The sequence below is a fragment of the Cygnus atratus genome, chromosome 13 (assembly GCF_013377495.2).
Source record: "Cygnus atratus isolate AKBS03 ecotype Queensland, Australia chromosome 13, CAtr_DNAZoo_HiC_assembly, whole genome shotgun sequence".
Lineage (NCBI taxonomy): Eukaryota > Metazoa > Chordata > Aves > Anseriformes > Anatidae > Cygnus > Cygnus atratus.
The window spans coordinates 4,131,676-4,152,689 of record NC_066374.1 but is presented as its reverse complement, the minus strand read 5'-3'; the positions used below and the strand labels follow the sequence as shown (position 1 = coordinate 4,152,689).

Here is a 21,014-nt window from a genome sequence, read left to right as displayed (position 1 = left end):
TGTGAGATGTAATCTAAAAACTCTAAGCTTAGAGCTTCATTTGCTGATGCCTTGCAAACAAGAAAAGCAGTGGTGAGAACACAAGCAAGAGTAAAACATCATCATTTGGGTCTACAATGAACTCTCCCCAAACCCTTCTGTCAGAAGGGAGTGAGGGCACCAGAGCTTACTGAACCAGGAAATCACATTTGCTGAATACATTTGCATTAGTACAGCAGAGGTAGAAATACATAATATATTAATATATGGAATATATCATCATTCACGATAGTTTATTCCTAACATTTTCACTTGCAAAATAAAAACATCATGTTTCTATAAATACACACAGTCCAAACCCTGGAAAACTGAAAGCAGTGCAGGTCAGATGTAAGCCAGAGGTACGCAGAACAGAAATTTCTACTTTAAACCTATAAGGTTGAGGCAATTGGGCCTGTTTAATGTGGTGAAGAGGAAGCTCAGGGTCAACCTAATAGCGGTCTACAATTACTTGCAGACTGTTTAAAACAACTAGTTTATCAACTGGTCTGAAAGCAGCTCATACCTCATGTTTACTGGAAATAGCATCCTTCTAATTGTAGGTGACAATCACTTTTTGTTCTAACTGTAGAACTGTGTTATTACAGCCACTAATGCATGAGAACCTCAAAAGCAGTCTATATGCATAGATCTATCTTCACAGCCTGCCTGAGAGGAATATTATCATACTGCACTTCTCGCCACCTGCAAAACACAGTTAAGTGAAACAAACTGTCCTATCAAAAAAAGGAAACAGAAAGACACCCAACAAAAAAAAATCTGCAGCAGCTGTAGGATGAAGATTCAATTCCCTAATGTAACTTATAGAGTTGTTCTCATGCCTGTTAAAAACAGGATTTCAAAACTGTATTGTTCTGTAGACATCTTAACTGACCTGGCGCTGTTCAGTTTTAAAATCCAGAGCTCACTGTTATACACGATGGTCAAAATGCAAGAGTGGCATCAAGCAGTGTCAAAAATCAACTTGGCACAGAACCTTCTTAAGGTAAAGGAAGAAAAACAAACAGCAAACACTTCCCCCTTACCAGTCAACAATACGTACACAATAAATAAATTTGCCTAGGCCTTTTGTTTCTTTATTATGCATATGAGGAACCACTGCTATTTCCATATTTATTAGCATAGACATCTATTTTATCATGCAAAATCTATTTATTCAGATGGGAAGTTCCAGGCAACAGCCTTTTATACTGCATACCTTTAGAAAAAAATAAGTTTGAAGTGCCAAAGGGAACTGGTAAAAGGATATATAGATCTGCTACCCTGGGACATGTGTCTCGCTGAAATTTCACTACCAACTTCTTATGGAATATCTTTTTTTCAAGTAATTCATTTAGCAGCTGCAGGTCTGATCCACATACAAAACCATATTGGTTTTACTAAATATATTTGCCAATGCATTTGGTTAAACTGATGCGGATTCCTGCACAGGTACCCCTCTGTCGTTTGAAAACTGATTAGAACGCAGTCAGTGACGCAAGGTTTAGCACTGCTTTAACTTAATCCTTCTTCTGCCAGATGCAATTTAAACATTTATATCACGCCTGAAATCCAGAGATGCAAATCTAGTGTTTTGTCTCAGTTTACTGGATTGCACAATACACCATTGTACTGTCTGAGCAATCTCTGCTCAGCTTCCAGCATCTAAGTAGCTTTTTTAATTTCTCGATGGATAGAAATTTAATCCCTACAATCACAACAGATGACTTCTCTACTCAAAGGACCGCTACACCAAATTAGCTGGTATCGCAGGACATGATGCTCCTTTAATTAGACTCCTACCAATCTGAATTGAAATTCCAAACACATGCCTTCAGACACCTGAAGCTTCATCACATCAACAGAGATCACCAACTTCCACCTATTTCTCAGGATATGCTGGTTTCTGCTGGAAAGATGTTACTTAGTGCAGATGACAAATTTTTGAAGATGAGAACAATTGAGGAAAGATTTGATTCATACTGAAGCCTTTTGTACAAGTTAAAATGAAACATATTATTAAATTATTAATCAATCTAAGAAATCAGATGTTGCTATGAATGTATACAAATGGCTGTCCTACCCTAGGCTCCATGAGACAAAGAGCACAAGCATTCACAGTACCGACACATCCGCAACCAACGCGTCAAATGCATTATAGATGAATTCTTTGAAAAAACTGATAACCTTATAAAAGCTGCCAGCATGTGATTTGGGGTAGCTCGCTGGCTAGACAGATTAAACAGATGCCTGTGAATAAGGGATGAGTATTAATAAATCTGAAAAAAAAAATCACTTTACCATGACTTTGGAAGCAAATGTTTTCAGTCTCTGGCTAAGAAATGAAACAAAAGGTTCCCCACAATAATTTTTTGCCCCTAAGTGAAACATTAAAAGCCTTAGCAAGTCAGAAGATATATATAAACCAAAAATCCAACCAGTAAGGGCACACACATTTAAATATCTGTATCACAGAAAAAAAGGACAACCTTATGGATAAGATGACTGAGAAGGTGGCCTGGACACTCTTGGGACCCCAGACGAAGCTACCTCACCTCCTTGCTGTCAGTTGGGTTTGTCCTCTCCTCGTGACTCTCCAAATCCCCTTAATGACTGATGAGGAGAGCCCTCGTTACTATGCCCTGCTACATAACACAGGTGCATGAGCAATTGCAGGTGAAACTCCAGGAGGAGAGAGACCCCGCTTAAATACAACAGGGCAGTTATTACTCTGATCTTGATGCAGCTGGCAGTGCCATCTCCTAAGACTGCAGGATTGAAATACCTGCCTTTCTGTGCTTACTCAGCTCCAGCTTTGTCTATGGGTGATTAATGTCCAGGTGATGTCTCCCCCAACATCTTTTACATTACTCAAAATGATAAAGAGACGTTTGTTATCTGCACAGGCACAATGGTACAGTGACAAGTTTAGAAAAAATGCTCCAAGAGATAGATTTATCATGTATCAGAAAACTACTTTAAAATATTTTACATGCGTTGTTATTGAATCAGTTGTGACCCTACCTGGTGGTCATGGAGTGAAGACTCAGGCATCCCTTGTCTGCCACAGAGCTTTTTGATGAAAGCTCTTGCGCATCCCTGCGCTTGTGAAACTAGATCATTGACAGAGATGAAAGCTGCATTACAACTGGGAGCCACGCTGGTCTGCAGCACCGGCCACAGCAACATCCAGGGAAGGGCACTAGCTTCCTCCCCTCCCAGCCACACACACTCCCCCCCTAATCCCCTTGAGGGATTTTATCTTGCAAAATTCAGATGTTCAGACTGAGAGGTGACAGGAGGATTTCGCTGTTTGTAAGAAGAATAAGGGAAGTGGATTCCTCTCAATGTTTGCACTAGCAGCTGAATTCCAGCTCCAAATCACTTATTTGTAGACACACAAGACACATTGTCCTTACCTAGGGCATTGTTTTATTTCTTGTTCCCATCTTTACTTCACACTCTCTACAGAAAGAAAACAAAAAAACCTTCTCCAGTTGTGGCCGAGGTCCATAGACTAACAGCTAGCCATCCCCTCATGGAATGTGCTCAGCCTGTTTTCGCACTTTTGTGTTTACCTGTGCACAGCCTCAGTTTGGCTTTTGTAAAACAGAAAGATGTTCTATTCTACCGTTGTTACAGCTTTACAGGTTCTTGGATTAAAATTACAAACGTTTTTTTCACCAAGAAAGACTAGTAAAGGCCATTTATTTCATAAGCACTACAAACTGTGGGACTTCATGTAAGCTCCAGATTCAGATTCTGGGATCCGACTTGGCCAAAATTCATGTCACTGTCAAACATTTTCATACTTTACGAATTAATTTTTTATTCAGAGAATTTTTGTACTTCGGAAAAGTTGGAAGAACTTCAGATTGATTCCTAAAGGAGTTATTTTAAGCATCATAAGCAATACACAGAGATGCCATATTTTGTTATTTTTACAGTCAATTTGTGTTACCTTATCACTGCCAAAATATATAGAACAAAACAGGAGGAACAGATAGTTTTCTACCCACACAAACACTAACTAATTAAAGCAGTTAATCTGAAGTAAAGCTGAAATGAGCCTCTTTAGCCCTATTCACAAAATCCTGGAGAGTACACTTTCCCAGCAGTACATGCAGCATGCCTTGGAAAAAACATAGGCTGTTTATTTTGCAGTGGAACAAATGGTTGCAAGTAAGACCTAACCAGAGACTGAAGAGCAAATACTGTGCTGCTCAGATTAAAGAGCTCATTGCACGGTATTTCACACACCTATACAAAAATTCACGTGGAAAGTTCTTGTTTTCCCTTTTAACCAAGACAACTGCCTTTCTCATGGGTTTCCAAACATATGTTGTGCACCTATCATTAAAATGTATGCCATGAGAGGGGACATGATTGGCAAAGTTTCTGAAAACCGTTCTGTAGCAATAAAGAAAGCGACTATGGAAACCAAGTCTCTGAACAATAAAGCAGTGGTATTTTGTTCTCCAAGTATACTTGCTTGATCCATTAATTACAGCAACCTTAGAATTAAACATGCTTTCACCATTCTGTAGAAGTGAAAAGAACAGGGAGCTTATGACGTTTCTTTCAAGAGAATCTAATTGTCTTTCCTATAGCATGTAGAAATGTTGCTGTCAGTTTTACTGTTACTATAAATGTGGATGACATCCTTGGTCTACAGAAAACAAAACAAAACAAAAAAATATGAACTCTTGCTTAACTTAGCAGCAGGATTTCTGAATCCTGGTGACATGATAAATATGAACCCTGACATTAACCCTGATATTCTGCTACATACTGTATTCTCCAACGACCAAAGCCTGGTGATAAATATGTAAGAAAAAAACCCTCACATTCGAGCAGAGAATAGTAGTAGTAACAAACCATTAAACTAATTTTGGATGCATCTCACAAAAATCAAAGAATGGATATACATATAAAGTCCTTTTTCTAATAGAACATCCATAGCATAAAAAATACGTTATCATTTCAGAAACTGATTAAATCTATTGTACAAACATGCCAGTTCACCCAGAAATGCTCTCAGCATATATATTTTATAAAGATTAGATAGCACATAGATAGGTACTGTCTAATCTGTAAGTGTTATAACATCAAAACCAGATGAACTTTTATCCTCTTGTACTAAAACTGAACAAAGTATAAAGTAGCTTCCTAAATGTAACACTACATTCAGGTGCTTGCATGCACATTTTCAAACTCTCAGAGGATAAATGCATGTAAAAACCTCTTAGTCTTTTTATTTTTGTAGGCACAGCTTTATGTCTCCAGTAACTATGTTGCACACAACAGCGTATATATATAAATACATTCAGTTTGTGGAAATTTCAATTTCTTTCTGCAACTTGTAACAACCTCTCAGTCCATTTATTTGCAAGTATAAAGCTACTACTAAAAAAAAACAAACACAAATAAACCACACACCTGATTTCAAAGTAGGGCTTATTTATAGTGTGTGTTCATTAATCAAGTCAGAGCTGCCTAGTGATTTAGCCAACGCACTTTTTTTTTAAATTTGATTAGCTCTCATAATTCAGGAATTAGTCACTGTAGCTCAAGACACAACTAATTTCCTTTAGGGCTACCTTACCATGAGGCTCTTCATCTATTCCATCATCTTCCCACTGCTCTTCATTTGCTAGGAGAGGATTCTGAGCTTCACACAAAGCTCTCATTGGGAAAAAGTGTCCATCACCCTGGCTGCATACAAAAATATAAAAATGCTGTAAAGAAGTAGCGAGTGATTCTGAAGGATTATTATTTCTACACATGTTCTTTCTGCCTCTGCAAACAAAGTTTTCTTATGCCTGAATATCCAATGTTTACTTAATATGCTTTAAAGTTTTGAAAAATACTGTGTTTATTTTTTGTGGCAGCTGATACTAAATTTTACTAGTTTCAAACCTGAATTCCTTCAAGCTCTTTGGAGAATAAAATTAAAACCTATGTCCTGAATGAAGAAATTTCTAGCAGAATTTAAACGTGTAACTTGATCAAGACATTTGGACACAACAGAAAAAAAAAAAAACTTACGGACAGCTAGAAGTGAGAGGGAACTAAGGAAAATATTTATGTAGAAAGAGCAATTTTACCTGTTTTTATCTATACCATAGACTCTTCAGAGCAGAAATTATACTTAAGTGTTTGAATGATGCCCAATAGGAAATGGTCCCAATCTTAGTTAAATGTTACTGAAAGACAAGACCAACTTTCCTGTGACCTAAACCTGTAAATAACATGGGAAAAAAAAATACCCCATGCAAAAAATCTAAAACTGGAAAAGCTGTTTTTCCTTTACTCTACCAAATATAAATGTGTTTGTGTGTCTGGATATCAAACAAATTACTGAAATTCATGTAAAATAAACTAACAAGGTTAAAAACAGGATGTTACAGATTGGTCTGCCCCATATTTCAATTCGTAACATCCAGCAGCCTATACAGAGGAACTGTAAATTAGCTGAAGTACCTTTCTCTTCTGATAATTTATCCTTACCCAAGGAAAATAACCTGGGTGTTCTCCCTAGGATTACTACACGCCCTGTTAACGTGCCTCTGACTAGCATTCTGTGCTGCCTTTCATTAACAGAAAGACTTCCTGTGCTAATCTTTTCCCTTGGACTATTCTTAGAAGCAGAAAACAGATGGCACTTGGGATGCAACTGGGTCTTAGATCTTATACACCACTACTCGAAAAAGTTTCAAGTTGCTGTGCTATGAAGTTATTTTAAATTGTGTGCAATAACTAAAGGAATTTAATTGGAGTATACTTTACTGCTGGTCGACTAAGTGCCAAAATGACACCTTCCCCTAAATTAAATAGCATAAATCGTTTCAGCCACAGGAGTCTGAGGATGAAGAAATCTGCATTTTTGCAGTGAACACCCATCCACACGTTGCCAGGAGTCTAAAAAGAAAGTTCAAACACCCTGTGCAGTGTGTTTACCTGACAGAAAGCTTTCACTTCCAGACTTCTTGTGTACAGGATTAACACAGATGCTGCTTGCTGGTGCATTTACAGCGATGTACAATAGCAGGCAGCCAAGCCACACAGTAATAGACATAACACGTGAGGCCATACGAGAGATTTAGAAGTCAGTCCCTTTAGTTAATTCTATCAGCTTTTAGCACTGACTTGATTATTACTTACCTAGAGGCAATAGGCAGCAACCACAGCTTTTTTTCTTCTCCAAACACTTGTTGAAGATTCTTTACAAAGCCAAGATTGAATCCGTTTTTATCTGGGCCATTTTGAAACACTGGAGCTGAGAAAGCCTCTACATACAGATGCAATTTCAGTGAAAAAATGAAAATCAATGCCAAATACACAAACAGGACTGTGCATGTTGTAGCCATCTAAGGACAACATTGTTTGTCAGATTATTAGCTAGCATTACAAAGACACAAAGTGTGAAAATAATAGGTTTTTTATTTTGCAAGCCTGTAATGACTTTCAAACTGAAGGTAGGAATTTGGTCTTGGAAAATTAACTACATGGAATAATCAAACTCAACTAAAATCAGTCCGTTTAATCTACAAAAGAGAGTTAGAAGATCTTTGCATGAAATTTGTTGAAATAAAGTGGGTAGAAATTTCTAAATCAAAAATCTGCAGAATTAAGTACGTCTGTCTTCAATGCATACTGCAGAAGTGGGACTGGAGACTTAAATTGCCTCATTCGTTAATGATATAATGAACAAACATATGCAGATAGGCCCTCTGTTATGGTGAGAAATAAAATTAAAAAAGAAAGAGAGGGGAGGAGAACCTCAAGTACACTAGAAACAATTTTATCTACCTTCTAAGCTGCTGCAGAGGTCTGATGTTTTGGGCTAGATGAGCTTCAGTGCCCCTTGAAATGAGTTTTAAAGTTAATAATTATACAAAATCTGAGTATTTGCTCAAACTCTTGACACTGTTTTGTTATAGAACTTTATCCAAAAATCTTTAAAAATTGAACAGCTTATCTGAGGAAAGAAAAAGAGATCACTCCATAAAATCATATTGCTTCAGATTTTGATTTCAATGGCTTAATTTTACAGTCCTAATTTCTTTGCCTTTGTCACTGAAGATGGACATTGTTTCTCCCAGCCTCACTAGCCTTAGGATGCACTCCAGCATATGAGCATAAACAACCATTATTCCTGAAAAGCTGCACCCATTTCACAGCAAATGTAGTTACACATATGCATAACATTTGTATAATTGGACTCTTACACTTTAAAGCTCTAGTTTCCCTAACAAAGCTTTTGTCACCTCAGTTAATAAATGCAGCTCATTTGCAGCAAGAAACTTCTGCAGCACTGTGCCAAGACCTTAAATCCTCCTCCCCTCACAAGCCAGCATGAACATACAGTAGAACACGAATGTATTTTTTCCCCTTTCCTGTTACAGCACTGCTTAATGGAGTGTCTCACCTAAGGAAGACACAAGAGCCTTACCTAAAGTAGATCTGTTTCTACTGACAAGCCAACAATGGTAGCCAAACAGAAACATAAGGCTTACAAAGAACATAACCGCCACAAAGAGAAGGAAAAGGACGTGAAATTTGGAACGTCCATTAGTCAGTTCTCCCTAGAAAGAGAAGAAACACAGAGCAACTGATAAGAACAAATAAAAGCTGATAATTCTTTCTTCCTAGAGAAGAAAGATATCCTCTAGAATACTTATTTTGAGTTATCAAACTATTATACAAAAAGTTGCATCTTACTATAAAAAGCAAGAAAAGACAAAGAAGTGATCTGATTCATTTCCCCTCCCATAACCAAAGCTGAAGGAGTGGTATGCTACTAACTTTCTACATGTGACAGAGCCAGTAAAATCACACCGTCTTCCCACATGGGCACAAGACTGTCCTGTGTCCACAGGGAAACAGGCAGGCACAAGCTCTTGAATTCCTCCTTGTAAGTATACATCTACAGATGGGCTGTGGGGACCCCAAAGCAAAAAAAAAATACCTCTAAGCATTTGTACACCATACATACGCAAGCAGAGAGTTAAAGTCTCTGTGCCTTTCTTAGCATAAAAAATAATTCCTGCCAGTGTCTCATGAATATCTCAGGAGGCATTTTATGTAGGTGATTAGACATTTAAAAAAAAAAAAAAAAGGAATTAATAAGTTAATGCACAGCAAAATTAAGTTACTTAAACTCTGTCATTTAGAGTTGACAGCACAGGGGACATTAAAGAAAAAAGACCAGAGACATAAGGTCTCCCTTAGCTTACTGGAGTTGCCAGGTGGCATTGCTTGCACATAAATGATCATTGGTAACTGAATAAGAAGCATGATTTATTTCCATCAACTTTTAAATCAAGAAAGGAGTCACATGAGGATTAGAAATTGAACAAGTTTTTTTGACATTGTTCAGTAAATATGTACAGATCAGTGCTAGGCTGTTATGCTTTGATATCAGAACAGAGAAGGGAGCTGATACTCTTCAAAACATGAAGCTGCTGGAAACCATCAGTTAGAGTGAACAATATGGTGGCAACCCCAGGTTCTGCAGTCTACACCTTCCTTTACTTGCTCTATCGCTATGGGCAAGGGACCTAATCCTTAAGACCGGAATATAGACAAAGGTAAAAGAAATATGCCCAGGCAGTTCAGGAAACAACATAAAAGAAAAACACCCACCCACAATTAATGGTTTCCTGTAATAAGACAGAATTACGTAGGAGGCATTCTTGCAACCACTTTAAAGGCATCAAATGTTGACAGCTAAGAATTTCTACCTAGAAGACAACTATTTCCATAATCAGTAGAAGTTGGTTGTTGTTGGCTTTTTACACCCCCCATCCACCCCCCCCCCCCCAATAAGGAGGTCTGACCAGCCAATAACAGCTATATTTTGATGTGGGATAATTAACCACATTTATGTCTAAGAGGCTAACCTAACTCAAGCTGTGTTTATCCCTGTGCAACACCTCTGACCCTGGCAATAGGGCTGATGATATACCCTAATGTATATTGAAAAAATCACCAGAACATTTTAGTAAACTGCAATCCTGGGCTCTCTTTCAGTGAAGTGTATCTTCTTTGGAATGACATTTGAGTTTTCTAAGCTAATAAACTTGTGATAAATTCAAAAGAATCTGAGATACACATGTTCATATACATTTGTACAAGAAAGAACTTCTTTTCCAGAAGCTATCCCTACGATTTGAAATTCCCAAAGTCTATTTCCTCCTCACTGTGTGCAGTTCAGACATATTGGGAGTTACACTCAAATACGGGCTCAAAAAAAACCCACACCTTATGGAACAAACACAAACCCTCCACTGACTGAAAGGAAACAAGTACCTAGAGTGCCTAAATCCCACTAGCTCAGAAGATACAAAAAAGTAACCAGATTCCATGACTTACTGTCCAATACTTAATGAAATACTTGAAGACTGTTGCAGCAATATACAAGCAATACAACAAAGAATAGGCTAAGAAGAGTAGGAAGAACTTGTAGTTAGAGAATCCAATGCAGTTATTCACCCTAGAGAACAAAAGCAAAGTTAAAATCAGGATATGTGCAGCACACTTATAACACAGTAACTACTACATTGTGGGGGAGGTTATTAATCCTCTTCATTATAGAATGAAATTTCATCAATAAACAGCTCCCCTTAGTGGTCTAAATGAAATATAACTGAAGTCTTTTTGCTTTTCACTTGAAGACTTGTTCTGCTAAGTACAAAAACACAGTTCGTGTTTTCGAGAGCTGTTTTAAAGTTGGTACCGCTGGTAAATTTGTTACAGAGGCAGATCCTAATTGCTCCTGTCTGTTTCTGGTCTGCAGAGGTAATCGGATCTAGGATTTCTGTTTTACTTCTATTCATTAGCACAGCTCAGAAACCAGATTCACCACTTGTTTGATTACATATAAAACAAATCAAACAAATTTGATTCTAATTCTCCATGCACAGGGCAACTCTAAAAATAAACAAGGGAGTGCAGAAAAAAACATAGACATTTCTTTCATAACTCATGTTTGAAAATCCCCCTAAATTTAGGAATGCCACGGGTGTTCAGGTGGGGAAGTGTCTGTGTTGCTTTTGATTTCTGAGATCTTCCTTTTTAAAAAAGGAGAACTCTAAGAGAATTAGTGGCAGCAATTCTCAAAAGGAATAAAGCTTAATGTTTCCATGCACCATTCTACACAAAGTATCTTTGACCACACACAGGTGGCAGGCTTCATTTCACAAACAAATTGCATGCAAATATTACTATTGAAAGCAACCACCAACTGCATGCTCAAAGTACTACATAACCAAAATTAAGGGGTAAGTTGAAGTCCATTTACAATTTGAGTAATAGTCACAGTGAATTAGCAGATGGATTTTAAATTCCATCTATAAAACAGCTTTTTGCATGTAGTTAATAGAACAAACATGAATGACCTGTCTTTCAAAAATAAAAATGCTTCAGGCGATTTCAAAGTGTAATTATTTTATAAATCTCCCAATATGGTCTAAACTGAAAGAGGCATACAGACACTATTCTATGGAATAAATACATCTAAACAGTCTCCTTTTTCAGAAAATTACAAACCAGTATCTAGGACATACCATGGACAGTGATGATCCATTTTTAGCACACATCTGCAAAAGGACAAAAAAGAAAAGTGGAAGACTTATATTTGGTACATAATTGGCAACTGCAGATCAGTAGCAGAAGCCCCCCCTTTTTTTGAGCAGATTTCCATGTGACACAAGCTCAAGATGATACTCTTGTTGAATTTTTTTAAGGTAGGTATAATTTTAAGATAGAACATCTATTACTTTTTCAAGATCTGCCAATGTCTTTGGTATTCTGCAAGATAAAAAAAAAATGGTTCCTGCCCTAGAGCACTTAAAATTTTTGCAAAACACCACTTGTAAAGGCCTACTATATTAAAAAGTAGAAATTGCACTTTATTTAACCAGCTACAGACTATCAGTTAATCTTTCATCAGACAGCAAGCTTTCTATCAACTTAACACTCACAGATTGGTAGGTGTGGGAACTGCAAACACTTCAGGGCCACAAAGAGCAGAATGCAAACCTTCATGCTGTCACACATGTACATATGCTGTTGGCTGCAGCTGGAACAGAGGTACTTGCGTACCTTTACATCAAAGTATGCAAAAAGATATGTGAAGAATCGGCACATTCACGTAACTTAGTGGGTACGTTCATTTCAGTGACAAACAATCCATTAACTTACATAGCACAAACAGAACAATGGTGACAGCGATCTGGTTTTATTAGCTGGCATCTATCACAGAATCGAATACCTGCAATTAAAGACACGTTAATAGCAAATAATAGAGGTGTTGGTCTTTTTTTTTTTTTTTTTGCATATTCGTTAATATTCTGCTCATTTTCAAACTATCTATATTCTTTTCCTTTATCTTTGTAAAAGATGAGTCCATTTGCAGCTGAGATTTGCTGCCAGGTCATAATCAGATAAGGAGTGCTCACAGTTATTCTAGAGACTTGCAGATGCAGGGAACTCTCCTCACTGTGAAGCATGCGATCAGCATAAAACCACTAAAACGGAACTGTACACTTCCTTCTGGCTTCCACATTTACTCAGACTTTCAATACATTCCGTGTTGATAATTGGCTATACAGCAGCTCCTTACTTCAGAATTCTTTGGCTTGTCTGACAGAAACGAACAGGCCAGAACTTCCAGTCTGAAAATGGATTTCCTTTACGCTTGGAAAGGAATGCAGTATGCATTTACTCACAGAACAATTCAGTGAACAGATTTTTGGACCTTGTGCCCTGCATCTCTAAGCTACACTCTTTTTTAAGTAAAAACCACTGCAGATTTTGGTATATTATTATTATTACTACTGCGACTATTAAACTCAGACAATGTAAGTATGCTGTTGAACTCTAAGTACAAAGGCTAACATATTGCTACTCAGAGCCAGAACTTGGTACTCCACTGAAGATGAACCAGGTGTTAAAGGCTTTTTTTTTGGTTTTCCCAAACATAAAACCTGACAGAAAAGATATGAAAATTCTTAGTACAAAAGCTATGCAGTGTATGCAGTGGCATCAGGATGTACTATAATCTGGATTGCCAGCATATGCTACTTTAGCCTGCTTGATTAGATTTAGAGAAACAAAACTCTCTGCTTAGCTGACCTCCATTCCCCGTTCTTGTGTACACTGGCAACTTCCTGGCAATTTCGGCAAGAATCTGCCTCTGCACTTCTGGCCTTTCTTCATTTTCATAGCGTTCTTTGTCAGCATAGGACATATGGTACTAGAAGCAGAAGTCATGAGAGAACCAGTTACTCATGGGTAGAGGAGAGAATTTTTGAAATCTAGCCAAGTTTGGAAACATTTTTATCTCACACTCCTTCTAACAGGATTAATCTAACAGGAAAATGTATTGGTTAAGGAGATAAAGTGAGAGAGTAAGTGCTGGACAGGCAGAATACTACACAGTACATCAGGAAAAAAAGCAGAAGTGAAATTAAGATCACAAAGCAACATACTCTAATTGCTACTACTGTTGCTGCTTTAGACTTTTTCACAAATAGCATTAATAACAGTGATAATGACATTTCAAGCACTTTCCTTGTGAGCAAGAACCTGTCCCCCAGCTATATTTTTCTAACACTGGAATTAGTTATTTATAAACTCATATTCTTGTAATTTGGATTAGATTATGGCCATGAATATTTCAAGAGCCACACACCATCATCCTCTTCTATTGCTCTAAACACAGTGTTTTATTGGTATTTTATAAAGAGTAACACAAAATGCAAAATAATTCAATCTGACCACCACGAAAAAGTAAATATTTGGCAGAAAAACAACAGAAACAAATGTCTGCCTGACTGTCTTGCGCTCTAAATCATACTCTTGCCCTAAAATAAGCTACCTACGTCAAAAAACAATACCATATCCTTAGCTAAAGTATAACTTCCGAAATAATGTGCTTTTGTCATCGTGCACCCGTTTCTCTTCACTGTAGTATATTCTTGTATTTATCTTTTACGATGCTATTGACCAGGGAAGTAACAAGTACTGGTGTTACTGGAGCTAACCATCACCTAGCATATGCTATGCACATAGCCACAGTCCTCAGTGTCGCAGCCATGTAACATCAGAATTTCATCATGTTTAAAAGTAAAATGATTCTTCTATTCCTCACTGTCACAAGAACAAGCCTGACAAATGGGACAAGCTTAACTGCTATAAAGAAGCCTACTCCAACTAGCAAAGGGTTACAGGCAGTGCTGAGCCTTGGAGGCACACAGAATGTTCCCACCACAACAATCCAGCTGTGGAGATCAAGAAACCCCACTGCCATTAAAAATGCACCCGTTTCTACTTGTGCTGTGACATCTTCAAGGAAGACAGAAAAATAAAGCCATAGTTCCTTACTCACAGGACTCCAGTATGGCTAGGTTAAGCAAGGTTCTCAGGATTTCACTTCCAACTTGTTAAAAGTTTAGAGATCAAAGCCGCTATAAGTATGTAAGTTAATAATCATAAATCCTATTATTCTCAACATTAAAAATCCTACTTGTTCCTGGAACACCTAAAAAGTGTAGCTTTATACTTAACACCATGCCTGATTTAAATCATGCTCTTTGGGGAGTCAAAGGATTCTCAGAACAGTAAACTACTCAGTTTTTATGGATAACTCTAGGTTATCTTTTTTGAATTTTCATTAGTATCCCTGCTTCACTCTACAATTAATGCAAAGTGTTTGGATTCTTACCTTTTTGCCTGGCTGCACTGGGAGAGTAAAAATAGACTTCCAATATGTCCACACAAAGAGCACAAAGAGAACATGGAATATTATAAGATAGGCCACTAAAAAAAAAAAACAAAAAAACAAAAAACAAAAACAAGAGCAGAACAATAATTTCTTAAGGAAAAGTTTCATTTACAATGGGCACAATTCCAATCTTTCACAACAATGACAAAAAAAAAAGAGGAAAAAAGGAAAGTTTATATTTCAACCAGTATTACAGCACAGCTAAACCTTAGGGCCAAGAGGTCAGTAGAACTTGAGGGCCCTGTGGCTGCAGTGAGGGGATACCTATCTCACAAACCTCCCCATCTCCACCCAGCCCACTTGTATGGGTAGAGAAGCACACAGCTATGAGAGATGTCAACCCACAGGGCAGGCGACAACACTGCCACTGGGCATGGCAGGATTCCTGCCTCTTTTCCACGTCCTGGGCATGGGCAAAGCAGAACTGGCTGGTGCTGAGCAGCATGAAGGCTAAATACTGCGATACTCCAGCATCTCCAAGCTTTGGGTTCCGTTGCTACTGAATGCACTTATACTCATAGTACCATGTTATCCCTGTACTGCTCATCCATGCAATGCATTTTTCACCACTTACTATATTTGAAAGAAATAGCATGCTCCAGCAGAGCTTTACATTACCAGAGAAGTCAAATGTCTCATTCAACATCTTTTGGCCTGCCACAGTTGGTACGATAAGATAAAACAGGAAAACACCCCTCAAAATAAGGAAAACAGGTCTTGTGATTACTAAGAAAGAATTGTAATCCACTGGACACAACATGGCCACATGAAATCCGGCATGCCTCAGAGTAACATTATTTCAATATACAAAGCCTTTGGGCATGCGCAAGCCATATCGTGGTTCAGAAAGGACAATTATCCTTCAGCTACACGAACTATTTATTTCTTTAATAGTGAAGACTCAGTAAGACATCTCAAACAGTTTTATTTAAACACACTATGTAATTACAGTAATATCTTCATTTTCCGTGTTTCTTTTAAACTTTAAATTCAAAAAACTAAGATTCAAGTAACTACTACTAGTGGAAAGAGAAATCTAAAATCCAAACAATTCCTAACTTTGCAGATTAACTGTGTGAAAATGCTTTGAGAGTTTCTGAAGAGATGGCACACCTCACAAAGTACACCTCACAGGAATGTGATGGGCTGTGGGACTGATCACGTGAATCAATGATAATTCATTACTGTGCTCTTAAGTTTCAGATGTAATCCCCATGCTACGTGTAGATGGAGCGCAATCATTTTTAAATCAGTATTTAAGGGGAAAAATCTTTCAACTGTTTAATTTAATTGATAAAGCAAAACAGCATATATTACAGGAAGCTGACCTAGAGATGCATGAAAATATTTGGCAACTAGTAACTTTTTTTTGCTAAACAATCATTAACATCACACTCTCTGTAGTTCTTCTGTAAGAGTTTCAAGTACTAGGACAGCCCTCAAGTGGAAGGAGAATTTACTTAATGCAGGAATCCAGAGGATCCTTCAAGTGTTAGCTGGCACTGTTCTCCACGGAACAGTTTGCCATCCAAAAACGGCAACACCTTCTGCTACGCTTCATAACCATGCCAAAGGAAATGGAGGTAAGAGGCCATAGGTATGAGCCAAACGCCTAATGCCAAAGATAGCAGATGAATACTAAAATGGCCACTAACTCCTTACCCTTAGAACATACCGTGGCCTCCAATGATGCAGCACTGGAAAAGGTCTCAACAAGCGATCTTGCTGCTCTGCCCAAGGTGTTCGGTGACCACCCGGCACTGCCTCAGGGCTTTCAGAGCAATGCCGGTCTCAGCACGACCACGTGCACCTGAGAAACGCTGAGGTCGAGCAATAATGGCACAGAAACTTTTGCTCCAACTCCTCTGTGGCAGTAACTCAGTTACTATGTTCCTACTGATGTATGGTTATCGGCTAACTGAAACCAGCAACATTTGTTTTTGCAAAAGCCTCCCTATACAACGCATAAGAAATAGCTTTCACTGGAAGATTAAATAAAACAAGGAAAAAAAAAAGGCAAGCCACAGAACAGAATTGATCTTTTTTGTTTAGCTTGTAAAAGCAGCTCTGGAAACCTAAAATAGAAAGGAAGAAGAGATGTGTGGGCATATAGGGACAGATGTGTACAGTTTTATTTATTTTTTTATATATTTTTTTGAAGGAGATCATGGCCTTTTCATGTTGTTGTTCATATACTGCAACTAAACCGGGGTATTTCCCAATATATCCAAAAGTTACAGCATTTCTAACAACGCATCATGTATATACATCCTGATGATGTGTAATTACAGGAGGGAAACACTGCAAGAATATGTAAGTTGAAAAAAAAAAATTACCGGACTGTATTTTTGGTATTTTAATTAAAACATTCATGAATCTTTTTACACAAGCACTTAACATCACATTATAAATTAAACATACATACCTTTTTCCACAGGGTTGCTGAGAGTCACTGAAAAAGAAAAAAAACCATATGCTTACAGAGCAAATAGTATTCCCAGTAAGGTTTGTGCCAAATGACATTTCTAACTACAAATACTTGGGTTTATTTTTTTCAAAAAAAAGTTCAAATTCAACACAGCGGACTAAAAAATCCTACAGTTTAGCATTCAAAGTATCCATAAGAATTGTTTACTCACAAATGACATCCACAAGATGTTCAATCACTGCTACTTATGCTGTACTTTCCCTTGTTATAAAACACACGTATATTTGTATATTAAAAGTATCACAAACAAAGAAACAAATCCACTGGTGACAGTTCTATTGCCCTAATACTGCCAAGATTATCTAGCAACTGCCCAAGTAGCATCTGTATGGGTGTACTTATAAGCCTGCTTTCCACTGATCTCTCAGTGGTCTTGATCCTCCACAGTAAGCCATGCCCTAATTCATTTCTCCATCAGCATAAATAAAAATTAGCTATTGTCTTGGCTTTGCTTTGTCAGACAAAGGATACGTGGTAACAACACAACGGTTTTCACAGCTCCTACTCGAAGAGTTTTTATAACCCCTCCTTGCCTGACTATAACCCTAACAGTCCCTACTAACAAAGCTACCTTGAGCAAGCAGCAACGCCTGCACTGCTCTGCGTCTACTCATCCTGACTACTTTTAAAGTCAGTGAAAGTCATCATCCAAGTTTAACAGAAAAGATAAGGATAGTGGCTGCAGCTCACCTCCCAGAGTCACAGTGATCTTAGAGAAACAAGATTGTATTGTTAAATGACTCGAAGATTTTCACCTACCTGTGATGACCCTTTTTTTTTTTTTTTTTTTACACTGATGGGAAATAAATGATTGAGATCGCAGCTTTTCACTTCTAGCCTGCAGCCAGCACCTGCAGAGGCTCTACCCCTCAAGACTCACTCTGTCATCCTACTTGAAAACAAATAACCTTGGAAAAGGTAAATCAGAGTAGGAACTAATAGAAGTAGATGTCCTCAAAACCATGCTAATAAACAACTTTGATCTGCAATCTTTGTGATACAAAAATGTAAATGAAAAGAGACTAAATATTTGTTGTGCCTCTGTGTACTCAATTACAGATGAGCAAGACCATCAGGAAACTTTCACTTTTTCCTTTCATTTGTTGCAAATCAACCTACAAAGAGCACATCAGCTTTTCACAAATACTGCTCTATTCCCTCCCGAAGTTCACACCATACTTGCTGCAGAGCTCTCCTAAATTTACCTGAGAAAAGAGCAAACTCCGAAGCAAAGATTACACAGAAGTTTTATCCCAGGACACGAGGTCATTGTGCCCACTGTGGCAGCAACCACCAAGCAACCACGAAGCCACAGCCTGCTCTGGAGTGTCAGCTGTTGGCTGTACCAGTCACCGAGTGTTTAAATCCCAGCACCATGAGGCATCTCAGGACATCACCTCTCACTGTTTTCAACCCTCAGCAGTATGCGCTACTAAAGATGAAGATCAGGAATTAAAACAGAGTGTCTACAATTTGCATGCCTGCAACAGCTAAAATGGCAATACACAATGGGAATCTGAAGGAAAAAAGAAAAGCCACCAGAGAAACCCTTACAAAATTTCCTTATGTTGGGAATTTGGGCAGGAGGGAATGTCCTGAGCACTGATTTTCAGGTAACTGCATATGCCAATAGTTAAGGTTCAAATCCTATAACTCAATTTACTCATTTTGACTTTTGTATAGATAACCTCTTCCACATGCAAATAAAATACCTGAGAGAGAAGGGTGAGGCAAAAAAAGCAGACAGTTGTGGGTAAAGCAGTGATTTTAAGCTGTGAGCTTAGGCAATGAGCTGGGCTCCTGCCAGTCTAAGGCGTATTTTCAGAATAACACAATCCCAATCCAAATCCCACTTAATTCAGCAGTCTTGTCTAATGGCTGCACTGAGACTTGGAATTAAGCAGTGTTAAATATTACTGTATTTACACAGTGTTTCAGGAGTATATCCTAATTTTTTTTTTGTCACGTGGTTTAGTCAACGGTTGTAGAGCTACTGGATATTGCCATGTGTTTTGGAGAAATTGCTCCATGTGAATTCCCAAAAGAAAACGTCCCCAGTTTTAGAGACGGAGTAAAATGTCATTGAGTACTTGGAGTTCTTAGCTGCAAATTAAACCAGATCAAAGCTTTTCTTTTTTGTCCCCATGGAGAAGAAACAATAGCTCTTACTGCACCACCACCCCTGTGGTCACCTCCTTTCAGTTTGCTGTGCCATGCTAGAAGGCGACACAGAGACAGCCCAAGGTGCCCTTCTGAGAGCCTCTGTCCCACTACCTGACTTTGCTCTGCCCAAGAGGCGCCACCTGCTTCTCCCCACAGCCTCCCAAGCTCCCAGCTTTTGCCTCCACCTCTGCCAGACCCTCCTAGGGAAGGCTTTTTGCACCCACACCGCGCCAGGACGTAATAAACAGGATAAAGTTCACAACTTATTATGTGGCTTCATGGCTACGTTAAGCTACAAATTCACCAGCTGCGACCTAAAACTTTATGTCTAAACGTGCTGTTTTCTGTGTTAACGCACCAACTTGGTGAGCGTTCCCCAAGCAACCCTTCCCGAAACACGGGGAACAAACCGCAGCGCCCAGCATCCCCCTGCCTCGCTCCCTGCTTCCCCCGGAGGCCGCAGCGCTACCGGGCGGCGGCGGCAGCTCCCGGCGGACAGGCGACAAGGAGCGGGGGGTTTCCACACACAGACAGACAGACACACAGACACACACCGGGCCCGGAGCTGACAGCCCAGCTTGGCAAGGCTCGGCCCCCCCTCGAAGGCCGGGGCCCGCTGAGGGCCGCTCCCTCTCCGCCCTGCCCGCCCCCGGCGCGGCTCACCCAGGCACAGCTCGCAGACGTAGGCGTAGTAGGACCAGAGGACGACGAGGGCGATGATGAGGACGGGCAGCCAGGCGAAGGCCCGCTGGCAGCACCGCAGCCCCCGCGACAAGGCCATGTTCCCCGCCTGAGCAGCCTGGGCGGGCGGCACCGGGCGCTGAGGCACAAGGCGCCCCCTGGCGGCACGGCTGAGGAGTGAGGGGAGCGCCGGTAACGGCCGGGCCCGAGCCTCGGGGCGCTGAGGGACGCGGGCGCTGTTGGTGCAGTTACACGAGTCGCTGCACACAGCCTTTTTTTGCCCTAGTTTAAGGCCAGACGAGGAGCCCAGACTGCGATGTCTGCGCACCCGCGCTGAGATGTCCTCGCCCCTGCCAGCAATGCTGCAAGGAGAGCCCCGGGAAGCACAACAGCCTTTTCTAGAATCACAGAAGTATTCAGTTTGGAAAAGACCCTTAACATCAAGCCCAGCCATCAGCTAACTACCAAGTCCAACGCTACACCATGTCCCTAAGCACCACATCCACACACCTCTGAAAGGGGACTCCACCGCCTCCCAGGGCGGCGCCTTCCGATGCCCAACAACCCTCTCTGGGAAGAAATTCTTCCTCATATTCAATCTAAACCTCCCCTGGTGCAACCTGAGGCCGTTGCCTCATGTCCTATAGCTTGTCACCTGAGAAAAGAGACCGGCACCCTCCTGCTGCAGTCACCTGTCAGGCAGTTGTAGAGAGCAATAAGGTGTCCCCCCAGCCTCCTCTGCCCCAGGCTAAACTCCTCCAGTTCCCTCAGCAGCTCCTCGTACACCTTGTTTTCTTCACACGGCATCCCTGTGGCACTTCATAGGCCTCATACGCTCAGGCGTCGTTCCTCTGTGTTGTGGTGGATGAGTCC

At 39.6% G+C, this 21,014-nt stretch overlaps 1 protein-coding gene across 3 annotated transcripts in view; it reads right to left on the bottom strand.

The window, feature by feature from the left end:
• The window catches only part of ZDHHC15 (zinc finger DHHC-type palmitoyltransferase 15), a 28,391-nt gene extending 8,108 nt beyond the window's left edge, over positions 1-20,283 (bottom strand). Inside the window, exons 1-10 of one of the 3 annotated variants that reach the window (XM_035541595.2) lie at positions 20,124-20,283; positions 17,235-17,261; positions 14,750-14,844; positions 13,159-13,279; positions 12,226-12,295; positions 11,589-11,621; positions 10,396-10,516; positions 8,474-8,606; positions 7,183-7,309; positions 5,624-5,733 (exon numbers count right to left, since the gene is read on the bottom strand). In XM_035541595.2, the coding sequence (XP_035397488.1) occupies positions 5,624-5,733; positions 7,183-7,309; positions 8,474-8,606; positions 10,396-10,516; positions 11,589-11,621; positions 12,226-12,295; positions 13,159-13,279; positions 14,750-14,844; positions 17,235-17,261; positions 20,124-20,241 (955 nt within the window). In that variant the 5' untranslated portion in view covers positions 20,242-20,283. Of the gene's footprint in view, positions 1-5,623; positions 5,734-7,182; positions 7,310-8,473; positions 8,607-10,395; positions 10,517-11,588; positions 11,622-12,225; positions 12,296-13,158; positions 13,280-14,749; positions 14,845-15,427; positions 15,500-17,234; positions 17,262-20,123 lie in introns of those variants that run through there. The other 2 variants (XM_035541596.2, XM_035541597.2) reach the window with 2 other exon arrangements.
• Between the last annotated feature and the right edge of the window lie 731 nt (positions 20,284-21,014).